Genomic DNA, 12304 nt, shown 5'->3' with positions numbered 1-12304 from the left:
TCTGAGTATTACTAGTCATAATCCATTGCACTCGGATCCTTGGCACCTGTGTATGTCTATAAAGTCATCAGGTAGATTTCTATGGTAATGTTCATCACCTCTGCTAATTAACATGATGTAAATTTTTATGCTTCCTACTCAAATATAATACATTTTTTTAGTTTGTTGTTTTTTTCTTTTTGTGTATGTGTATATATATCACACAGAACATCCCAAACCATCTTACTCAACTATACATGCACTTCCCAGATGGCACCGTCCCATAGCCTCCCTCCCCCCACTAGAGCCCTTATACTCTGATATCCCTGCTACTGTCCCATGTGTTGTGGGCACCCCCAGCCGTTCCCCACTACTGAGTTGAGCTCTTTTAATCACAAGAGTAGAAGAAAGATTTATACATGTGAGCTGTGATTACTTTCACAAGATTTCCACAAGCTTGGGATCCTTAGCACCCTATCATGGAAGGGGAAGGGGCTCCTGGTCACCCACAACTCCCTGATGGTTTACATTTTCAGTTAATGGTTGATTGCAGAGGGAGAGACATTTTTTTTCAGTGCTGTAGCCACTTGTATGTTGTCCATGCTTCTGTAAAGAAACTCTGACCCATACTACTATAAACAACTCTAATGAAATTCAATGGGTCACAGAAAAAAATGTATGGAAAGGAGAAGAAAGCTAATTAGGAAGAGTGAAGGGATTACTGGGCACTAGAAAGGGACAAAGAAGGTAATAGGGGTGAATATGATTCAAATATATTATGTACATGTATGAAAATGTCATAATTAAATCCATTAATAGTTATAATTAATATATGATAATAAAAGCATTTTTAAAAGATGTGTGTATGTGGGTGGAGAAGGTGGGAAGGCCATGGTTGAATGTGATAGAACATGAGTGTCCTAGTTAGGTTTTATTGCCAATTTGACATAACCTAGAGCCTCAATTGAAAATTGCCTTGATCAGATTGGCCTGTGGGTATGTCCATGGGGCGGCATTGTCTTGATTTCTAATTGATGTAGCAGAGCCCAACCCACTGTGGGCTGTACTGTCCCTAGGCAGGTGGTCCTGGACTATATAATAAAGGTAGTTGCACATAAACCAGTGAGCAAGCCAGTAAACAGCATTCCTCCATGGTTTCTGCTTCACTTTCTGATTGAGTTCCTGCCATGACTTCCCAACATGATGGTCTGTGACCTGTAAGTTTAAGGCAAATACAACTTTTCCTCACCAAGTTGGTTTTGGTCAGAATGTTTTAGCATAGCAACAGAAAAGCAAATTAAATCAATGAGCATTTTTTTTTAAATTTGAACTTTTGATAATTCATGGCGGTGTTAATTACAACGTTTTCTGTATGAGGACTTGGTTTATCTAAGCTCTTAAACCTTTGTGAAATAAATTGATCTATACATATGACGATGGTTGGTGAAAATGACAGGGCTGTTGTTAATGAATTCTACTATTATTGTCAATTGAAGCACATGCTTCCTTTTTCCTTTTTAACAAATTTGTTTATTTTTAATACTTTAATTTTAGGTTTAAAAAAGGTAAACAAGGCCAAGTGTGGTGGCACATGCCTGTAGTCCCACTGCTTGGGAGGTAGAGAGGCAGGCAGATCTCTACGAGTTCAAGAGAAACATCTTCACCAGTGAAACATCTGACAGAGTTTTAATAACCAGAATTTATAACAAAAAAAAAAAAAAAAAAAAAAAAAAAAAAAAAAGAAACCAATCAACCAAACAAACCAAAAAACAACAACAAAAAAAACAAAACCAAAAACCCCCACCAACAACAAAAACGAAAACCAAAACCAAAAAAGGTAAACAAATCCACTCCTACCTCCCCATTCCCACCCCACCAATTCCTCCTCAGTGCCCCCCACTTCTGTCCCCTTGTATCTTCACATGTTCTGTTTGTTTTTAGACCTACTGAGTCCACTTAATGCTGGCAGTATGTGCATTGGTATAGGACGGTCTTGTGGAGCATGGGTAGTCTTTCAGGGCCTACATTCCTGAAGTAAACTGACTGTCCCTCCCTTAGCAGTCATCAGTTGCCAATAACTCCTCAGATAGGGGTGAGCCTTTTTGACTCCCTCCCCATCCATGATTGGGCTTGGGCTGGCTTGATCTTGTGCAGGTCTTGGGCACACAATCACTGCTGCGTGAGTTCATGTGTGCAACATCCCTCTTTCTGTTCAGAAAACACTATTTTGATGCAGTCATCCACTACCTCTGGTTCTTACAGTCTTGATGCCCCTTGTTCCACAATGATCCCTATGCAGTCGGAGGAAGAGGTGTGATTGATAGATGTCCCATTTAGGGCTGAGCACTGCTCAGTTTTTTATTCTCTGCACACTGACTGGTTGTAGATATCTGTATTAATAGTCATCTACTACAAAAAGAAGCTTCTTTGATGAGGGTTGAGAGATGCATTAGTCTATGGATATTAAGATAAGTACTTAGGGTCAGTTTAATACTGTGTTCATTTAGCAAATAAGTAGTAGGTTCTCCTCTAGGGACTATGATTTACACAGACACAGGTTCTTGACTCAGTTAATGGTACCAGACATGAGTTTTTGTCTTATGGGGCAGGCCTTAAATCCAATCAGAAAATGCTTCGTAACTCCCATGACATTCAAAAGAGCTGGCTTCTTAAAAGGAAAATTATAGTGCAAATTTGGTTGCTTTAGTCAGTTTTAAGCCATAGCTTAATAACTTGATCTCAGCCTTTCTACTTGCTTTGGTTGCTATGTTTTGATTAATGCACAGCCTACTATATAGTATACAATTTAAAATTGATTATATGCTTGGATGTGTTTATTTGGTGTAAATGAGGTTAAAAACAGAGATCATGTGGTGAGAAAAATACAGATGCTTTTAGACTTGTTTTCAAGAGTGAAGCAGAGCCCTTAACAGTTTTAATTAAATAAGGATTGACACATTGACCTTGGAATTAAGAAAGTATTCTGATTTAGAGGAAAGCACCTGCTAGTTTACTATTATATTAGTGTTTTCCAGAAATATTCATTTTTATTATGTTACAGAATAAATAGGTTGTGAAGTAAGCATTTTGCAGTTGCATAAATGATTGCTGAAGGCAGGGGGAAGATTACAGAAAGGCACAAAAATATTTATGAGCATGATGGGTGTTTTCACTATCTTGATCATGGAGGTGGTTTGATCATGGGTGTGTGTACATATACCAAGACTTATTATAATGCGCACTGTTGCTACTTGTGAAGTTTATGTTATGAACCATGGTTTATCATATTTCAATCATGACTCAGTAAAGCAGTGTTTGTTTTTGTGATGCTGGATGATACCCAGGGCCTCCTGCATGCTAGACAAACCTTACCGCTGTGTCACATTCCCAGCCCAAATCAATAAAGCAGCTTTCAAAAATAGACTCTGCAACCTCTGATGTAGCTAGTGTTGCAGTTGCCAAGCAATACTTTGTTTTTCAGAATCCTATTCTAATTTCCCAGGCTTCAGTGACTCATACAACCTTTAGTTATAGAGTCAGATGCTGGTGATGGCAAATAGAGGGCTGCATTGGTGGTGGAAGGAGATGGTTATTGTATTAGTCCGTTTTGATGCTTTCCTAGGCAAGTGCATGTCAGCAGTTGTAAATTGCTTCTTATTAATAACTCAGTGAGAGGGTGCTTGCCGAGCATGAGGCTCTGGGCTCACTATTGAGCACCAATAAATAAATCAATAAATGAATAAAGTGTGCAAAGCAAAAAGGGAAAGTCCCTTCTCTACTCATAACCTACTTCCTAGGGAAATATTGTTAACAGTTTGATGTACATCTTTTCAGATTTGACACATGTGTATATTTGTAGCTATACATATATGTTTATATTATTTTTATAGTTTATTATATTGTTTTTACACAAATATATTATGCATTATTCTGCAGTGTTTCTTCCTCTAAATTATCATGAGCACTCTACGTTATCAGTAAATATAATCTCCTCCCTCCCTCCCTTCCTTCCTTTCTTCTTCTTCCTCCTTTCATTTTCTCTCTTTGTTTGTTTGTTGGTTTGGTTTTTGAGAAAGGGTTTCCCTGTAGCCCCAGCTGGCCTGGAACTCTCTATGTAGACCAGGCTGGCCTCCATTTCACAAGACATCTGCCTGCCTCTGCCTCTTCAGTGCTGGGATTAAAAGTGTGTGCCATCATCCCTGGCTTAATTGACATATAGTCTTAAAACTAAAAATTACATTAATAATTATATGTATTTATGGGATACAATTAGACATTTCAATGCATGTATACAGTGTATAATGATCAAATCAGGATAATTGACATGTCCATTTAATCAGAGATGTATCATATCATTTCTTTGTGTTAGGAACATTCCAAACCCGATCTGCTAGCAGTTTTGAAATATATTATGGATTGCTGTTACCCATAGTTACCCTACTGTGCTATAGAACATGAGCAATTATTTCTCCTAGCCAACTGTACTCTGTGCACATTAACCAGTTTCTCCCCCCCGCCCCCTTCCTCTAACCTTCCCAGCCTCTGGCAACTATAATTCTACTCTCCAGTTGTATGAAAGTGATCGGTTTACCTTCCTCATATAAGCGAGACCCTAAAATCTTGGTCTTTCCATTCCTGGCTTATTTCATTTAACATAATGTTTTCTAGCTCTATCCGTGTTATGACAAATGACAGGATTTCATTCTTCTTTTGAAGGTTGGCTAGTATTCCATTGTGATTATATATTACATTTTCACGAGACATTGTTCCATTGTGTGTGTGTGTGTGTGTTTCAATTTTTTTCTCAATGCTCTATAGTTTTTATTGTAGAATTGTTTAATCTCCCTGGTTAAATTCATTCCTAGGTATCTTTATAACTACTGCAAAAGGGATTACTTCCTTGATTTGTTTTTCAACTAGTTCATTACTGTATTGAAATGCTGCTAAGTTTTGTGTATTGGTCTTATATTATGTAACTTGTCTATCAGTTCTAACATTTTTAGGAGAGTCTTTAGGCTTTTCTGTATATAAGATTATGTTACCTGCAAATGGATGATTTGATGTCCTCCGTTCCAATTGGGTACTATTTATCTCTTTCTCTTGTTTAATTGCTTTAGCTGGGACTTTCAGAGGTCATTTACAAAATTCAGTGACAATCAGGTTTTTTGGAGGAAAATCAGGTTTTGCTTTATAATCATTCCCCCCCCAAAGAGCTCTTGATCTAGATCACTTTTGATGATTTCTGAATATCAAATTCAGGGGTTGGGTGTGTAGTTAGTTCAGTGGTAGAGTACTACTCTAATATTTGCAAGGGCTTGGGCTTAATCCACAGCACCACACACATACAAACACACACACACACACACACACACACACACACACACACAAATCCATGACAAAAGAATTTAGGAGTTGATTTCTAGCAAGGCCATTTAGAAGAATATAACCTGGACTCTGAAATTAATCTAAGAAAGGATACTATTAAAATTATTTTTGCCATTGGTATCTTTTCTTTGGGGAGATGTCTGTTAAGATCTTTGGCCTATTTTTGTTGTTGGGATCACACTTAGGGCCCTAAACATGGTAGACAAATGCTCTACCCCTCAGCCACATCCCCAAACTTGATAGGCCCATTTCTAAATGTTATAGTGCTAATTATACATATACATGTGTGTCTGTGTGGGGGTATGTGCATGTGAGCACACCTGCAGTGACTGCTAGAGGCACTGGATCCTGTGAATTCTGAGAAGGAAACGTGTATTGTTTTATAAAAGGGATAATTATTCCATCTCTTTCTTTCTTTCTTTCTTTCTTTCTTTCTTTCTTTCTTTCTTTCTTTCTTTCTTTCTTTCTTTCTTTCTTTCTTTTTTGGTCTTTTTGAAACAGGGTCTCCCTGTAGCCCCAGTTGGCCTGGAACTTGCTATTGAGACCAGGCTGGCCTCGAACTCACAGAGCTCTGCCTGCCTCCACCTCCCTAGTGCTGGGATTAAAGGTATGCTCTATCATGCTGGCTCCATCTATTTCTTTAGCATGGCTTAAAGTGGTCCTGCCTATGGTTGGTCCTGCCTTTATGAGGGGTAGTGCGTGGGCCAGGTCATGGACCCACCGAATTAGATTAACTCTTAAGGGCAGAAACAATGGCACATCTCCACCTAGAAGTAAATTGCATTCTTTACTGTCATTCACCAGTCCTAAGAGGTAACCCCCAAATTATTTAGGTCATGGGCTGAAATTAGGGAATAGATACAACCCGTTTTCATCATGAAAATCTAGAGATCCTGTTTCAAAGCTGTTCACCAGAAGGAATCAGTGTCTGAGCTGGAGTTCTAGTCCTCACCCTTATGCATAGCCTTTAGGCTCATTTAGTGGGAGATAGGAAACCAGAGCTCCCTTATGGCATTCCTGGCCAGAGAACTAAGGACATTTTTGGAACTTCTGCTTTTGGGGTTCCTGCCCTGAGCTGCCTATAAGTTTCTACATCCTGTTCTCATTATTCCCCACTCTGAAGAGGTAACCCTAACTGCTGTGAGGGAATTGGGGTGATGATCAATCTTTTTTCTTTGAGCTGAATAAGCCATTGGGTGTGGCAGTTGGGACACCTCTCCAGTAGGCCAATCTGAAAGATCCCCAAAGCAGGTCACTAGTAGGGAAGAAAGGAAGTCCTTGACTGGAACCTGGAAAAAAGATGGGAGGAAAAATAAAGGCAAGAGTTATTAGCATTAGTTATTAACACATCCTAAGCAGGGAACCAGGAAAAGCCAGAAAATATTTTCTAAGTGTTTTAATCAGAGCCCACTAGAGTCTTTTGGTGGGCACAAAAGAGCATCCATCCATTGGGCCTCTCTTCGTTTTTATTTTTGACTCATTGTAAAAATCAGAGTGTTTGTCCTGTTGTTGCAATTGTTTCAGCACTATGCATTGAAATACAACCTTTGCTCATTTCTTCAGATATGTATGGACTGTGTATAAATCTGTTTCTAGGTTTCTATCTTGTTCTAGAAATCTATTTGTCTATTCTTTTGCCAGTACCATCCTATCTTTGTAATATTAAAGAGATTTTGAAGTTGGAGTGTCAGTTCAACCCCCCCATCTTTCAGTATTGAGTTGGCTATATTGAGCCTTTGCCTTTCCATATAACCTTTAGAATCAATTTTTGTTTAATAAAGTGACTTGCTGAGATTTTGATTGGGGTTATGTTGGATGTATAGATCTAGTTACAAAGAACTGTACATATTGAGCCATCTTATTCATTTACTACACATATCCAGTTTTTTGATATTTTTAAATCAGGGTTTTATAGTTTACTTTGTATAGATCTTATGAATGTTTTAGTAGATTTCGACCTAAGTAGTTCATGGATTTGGTGGTAATGTAAATGGCATCATGTTTTTGGAGAAGGAGGAGGGAAGTTGAGACAGGGTCTCATTCTGTACTTCAGACTGACCTGGAACTAATGTAAGTCAAGATGGCCTCAAAGTCATGGCATTCCTCCTGCCTCTGCTTCTGGAGTTATGAGCCACCACACCTGGCTTGGCATCATGTTTTAAATCTCTAATTCAACTTGTTTATTGTTGATATATAGGAATGCCATTGGCTGTTTAGTATTAACCTTTCATTCTACAATGCTACTGCAATTGCCCATTATTTCCAAGTTATAGGAAACTGTTTTAATTCTACCCATAGTATTCTTTCCATTATCAGTTAGATTTCAGTCTAGCAATAGTAGCATCTTTTCACACTCCAAATCTGTTTCACTTTATCTGTATTCAATGTCTCTCTTTTGTCCTCTAAGGTGGTGTGACGACACCATGACAGTCACAGTGGTTTATGATAACTCGGAGGCAACAGAGCTCTGTGCTGCTCAGCACCTCTACCTCAAGCCTATAGCAAAATTAATGATCAACGTATTGCTCCCAGAATGTATAGAACCTGTGAGGCCCTTCTCTAACTGGGAAGTTCTTGACCAGCTGAAAAGCCTGATTTGTCCTGACCAGTTCACCACCGTGCGGCTCTCCAAGAGTACAAAAGACTTCATCCGATTTGAGGGTGAGGCTGAAACCCGAAGTTTGGTTCAGATCCTGAAGGCAAAGTTACATGGGAAGATCATCAAGTTAAATGGTTTGAAAACTGACTTAAAAGTAGTGGCTACAGATGCCCAGGGAGAGTGGGAACACTTCCCCAAAGACAAAGAGGCCTCGGTGATTGAAGGGGCTGAAGACCAGGAACATGATAAGAGCCCAGATTCTATCTATTTTGAAGGCTTGCCCTGTAAGTGGTTTGCACGTAAAGGTTCCAGTGGGGAGAAGCCCTGTGAAGAGATCCTTCGGGTGGTCTTCGAAAGCTTTGGGAAGATCAAGAATGTGGATATCCCTATGCTTGACCCCTACAGAGAAGTGATGACAGGTGGGAGCTTTGGGGGCTTTAACTTTGGCTTGCAAACATTTGAGGCCTTTATACAGTACCAGGAGTCAACTGACTTTATAAAAGCCATGGAGTCCCTTCGAGGAATGAAGCTGATGCTTAAAGGAGATGATGGCAAAGCTCTGGCATGTAACATTAAGGTAAGAAGAGTCCAGACTTTAGTTTTCATTGTTCGGGTGATTCTGAGCCAGAGATAGAAGAAAGCATCTAAAATAAATGTTGTTAAACTCCACTAGGCTCTGATCAACAGCTAACCATTTATAAATCTATGCTTGGGAAGAAAAATAGCCTTGATTTGAACACTCAATCTTCTGATATTAGGTATTCCCAACAGCTGTGATTTTAAAGTGGTGGTTGTTATAATCTGGGCCTCTGCCCCAGCTACTTGATGGTATTAAAGGATTATTCATGACCCCCAATGGAACTATCTCATATGCTTGTTGTATGTAACAACTTGCTTTGAGGGGAGTCATGAAGTCTGAAACCACAGGGAGATCAGTTTACTCCTTCATCACTCCTGGGTTCACAACTTACATTTTCAAGACATTATATCAAGTAAACTGTTCAATCAGAATCCTGACAAACTTGGATCCTTTACTTTCAAAATCAGCCTGGCTATCTGGTCATGTCATTTCATTGTTATCTGTATTGCTTTGGTCATCTCCTCCCTTCCCCTCACTCATCAAGATTCATTTCAAGGCCTGAGAACATTTAGACTACTCAAAATAGAGCTATTATAGTTTCTTTTTTAATTAAAAAAATTTTTATTTTATTTTTATTTTATGTGTTTGAGTGTACTGCCTGTATGTGTGTATGTGTTTTTATGTTGTGCAATGCCCATGGAGGTCAGAAAAGGGCATTCGATGCCCTGGAACTGGAGTTAGGATTGTTGTTAGCACGAAACCCAGATCCTCTGCAAGAGTAGCCAGTGCTCTAAACCACCGAGTCATCTCTACAGCCCAACTACCATAATTTCTTATAAGACATAAACACAATATAAAAATGTGAAAATGTAGGCAATTAACTAGCAACTAAATAAATACACTGTACGATTTTCAAAAGCAATGACTATTTAGCAATACAGGTGCCAATAAAATGCTAAAGAACTGCCACATACTTAATGAGAACCTAATTAGAAAGCCATTTAGACTAAACAAACAAAACTATGTTATGCTTTCCATGTTTGATTTCTAACTTTGCCTCATAAAGCCCCTAATAATTGAGCCTTCTTTCAGATACAGAATTTCTAACATTAAATATCATATTTTCAGCTAGTTATGGTGACACATGTCCCTAATCTCAGCACTTTTGTGGTGGAGGCAGAAGGATCATGAGTTTAAGTCAGCCTGGACTACATGAGACCCTGTTTCTTAAGAAAGGTGGGACTATGGTTGTAACTAGGGTAGTGGAGTCCTTGCCTCGAATACACAAAGCCCTGGATTGAGTCCATTGCACTCCAGAAAAACCAAAAAATCAAGTGTGGTAGTACATGCCTATAATCCTAGGACTTAGGAGGTAGAGGCAGAAGGATCAGGAATTTAAGGTTGTCTTCTGCTACAGAGCAAGTTTGAAGCTAACCTGGGCTATATGTCATGCTATTTCAAAAAACTAAAAAGAAATAAATCATATTTTCTTGTTTCGGGGAATATCATAATGGTAGAACAGGTGTCTACTTTTCACAGGGCCCTGGTTCCACCCCCAGCAACATGTGTTTGTGTGTATTTAAAATATTTTATAAAGAAGTGAAAATGCCACAGACTGCATTGTCAAAAGTTCATACACCAAAATATAAAAGCCTAACCACATTTCTCCTCAAGTTCGCTCCTGTTCTCCAATAGCTTTAATGTTTTTCTGTAGACTTTATAAATATGTTACCATCAGTAATTATAATTTGTTTGTACAGCTCAGAAAAATGATTTATAATGAATTGTCTTTAAAAAAAATTCATGTATATGACTGTATTGCTTGCATGTGTGTATATGCACCCATGTTGTGTAATGCCCGTGGAGGTCAGAAAAAGGCATCAGATCCCCTGGAACTAGAGTTATGTACAGTTATTAGCTGCCATGTGGGGGCTTGGAATCAAACCTGGGTCCTCTGCAAGAGTAGTCAGTGCTCTTAACCACTGAGCCATCTCTCCAGCCCCTACAATGAATTATCTTTAAAATTACTTTTTATGAACTTCAGTCTCTTCCCTCCCAGTCTGCCCTTTCACCAACTGATCTGTTGCTGAAATGAACAATAATGTAGTAAACTATCTGATGGGGCCCAGAGCAGCCTGTAATCCAGCTTCCTAAATGGCCAAAGAGTTCTACTTACTGCCTATACAAACAAAGGACCCAACTGGCCCAGCATTATATTTAATAGGAAGAAAAATGCAAAGCATTTAACTAAAATTCTACATCTGAAGCTACAAAATTTCTTCAGTCAAGCATTAAATTAACACAGCTAGAACAGCTTAGATTTTCTCCAGAACATATAATCACATTAAAAATAAATACCCTTCTGAGTATTTTATAGTTAAATTGGCTATTAATATTCTTGAGGGAAAAGCAGATACTGGTACAGGCTGGATATGGTGGCCCATACCTTTAATACCAGCACTATGGAGAAAGAGACAGTTGGATCTCTGTGAGATCAAGGCCAGCCTGGTCTACATGGTGAGTTTAAGGCCTGCTGGGGCTATAGGGAGACCCTCTTAAAAAGATGAAAGGAAGGAAGGAAGGAGCTAGTATATACAAATGAAGCCTAAAGATAAAGTTGATTTATTTTCTTCTAAAAGTGTAATACAGGTGTGCACTTAATCACCATTCATATGGTGATGGAATAGAATTGTATAGACAGATACAGTAATTTAAGTGTACAATTGCAGGCTATTCTTAATGGGGAAAATTGGCAATTCTTTAAAGGTAGAAAGAACCAAAGATAAAAAAATTGAAGGGAAAGAATATATACTACTATAAAAGGAGAAAGATGTATTATAAAATATAAAAATGAGGTCTGCCGAATAGAAAAAACACTTGTTTTTTTTTCAAATCAAACAATACAAAAACTGATAAGCAGAGGGAATCTAGGCCACTTTGAATTGAGGCTGCTTCACACAGAGAGACAGTACAATGAATTGACATCACAAGGGAAATCAGTGAAACAAAATTCACAAAAATCTTTATGTCTGTAATACTGTATTAATGCACAAAAATATGAAAATAGTATTGACTTTGCTCCTTATGCATATAATGAATTATGAAGCTCCTGTTTAATACATTTGCTTTTCTAACTCTTCTCTGTTCAAGTACAGACATGCTGGTATTTCACCAGAAGAATAATGGTTCCTGTCTCAAATCATTGACTTGAAATTTTTTTTCATACTCGGGATTGATAGATTCATAAGTCATCATTGCAACTGACTTGCTTTTTATCCATACTTACATACGTCTTATTTCCATCAGAATGTACTTCATAGATTTCCAGTGGTTCATTTTAATCAACTTATTACATAAAAATAATCTTGATTTTTTTGTTTGTTTGTTTGTCTTTTTGACACAGAGTCTCCTTGTAGCCCCAAATGGCCTGGAACTCGCTATTTAAACCAGGCTGGCCTCAATCTCACAGAGATCCACCTGCTTCTGCCTCCTGAGTTCTGGGATTAAAGGTGTGCACATCACACTTAGCATAATCTTGATTTTATATGTATATCTTACTATTATAGTATGAAGCATTGAATCTAACAGTTGAAGTTTAGTAGTGTAAGTACTTATGCTGTTTAATTCACAGCAATCAGGATGAGACCACATAGATATGACAGTGAAATACTGGATAACAGTCAATGAATAAAAAAATTTCAGCAGTGAAAATTCATAATTTTGTCTTGAGAAACTTGGAGGAAATGTTTTTCTTTGAGTTT

At 38.2% G+C, this 12304-nt stretch overlaps 1 protein-coding gene across 5 annotated transcripts in view; it reads left to right on the top strand.

The window, feature by feature from the left end:
* Window positions 1-12304, top strand: part of LOC103742847 (A-kinase anchor protein 17B) — a 224411-nt gene that overhangs the window by 190667 nt on the left and 21440 nt on the right. For all 5 annotated transcript variants that reach the window (XM_029568940.1, XM_029568942.1, XM_008843981.3 and 2 more), the window contains exon 4: window positions 7772-8540. In XM_029568940.1, the coding sequence (XP_029424800.1) occupies window positions 7772-8540 (769 nt within the window). The remainder of the gene's footprint in view (window positions 1-7771; window positions 8541-12304) is intronic.

This window comes from Nannospalax galili, unplaced genomic scaffold, assembly GCF_000622305.1.
Source record: "Nannospalax galili isolate Female #2095 unplaced genomic scaffold, S.galili_v1.0 scaffold311, whole genome shotgun sequence".
NCBI lineage: Eukaryota > Metazoa > Chordata > Mammalia > Rodentia > Spalacidae > Nannospalax > Nannospalax galili.
The sequence above is the reverse complement of the archived record's forward strand: the minus strand, read 5'-3'. Positions and strand labels throughout refer to the sequence as shown.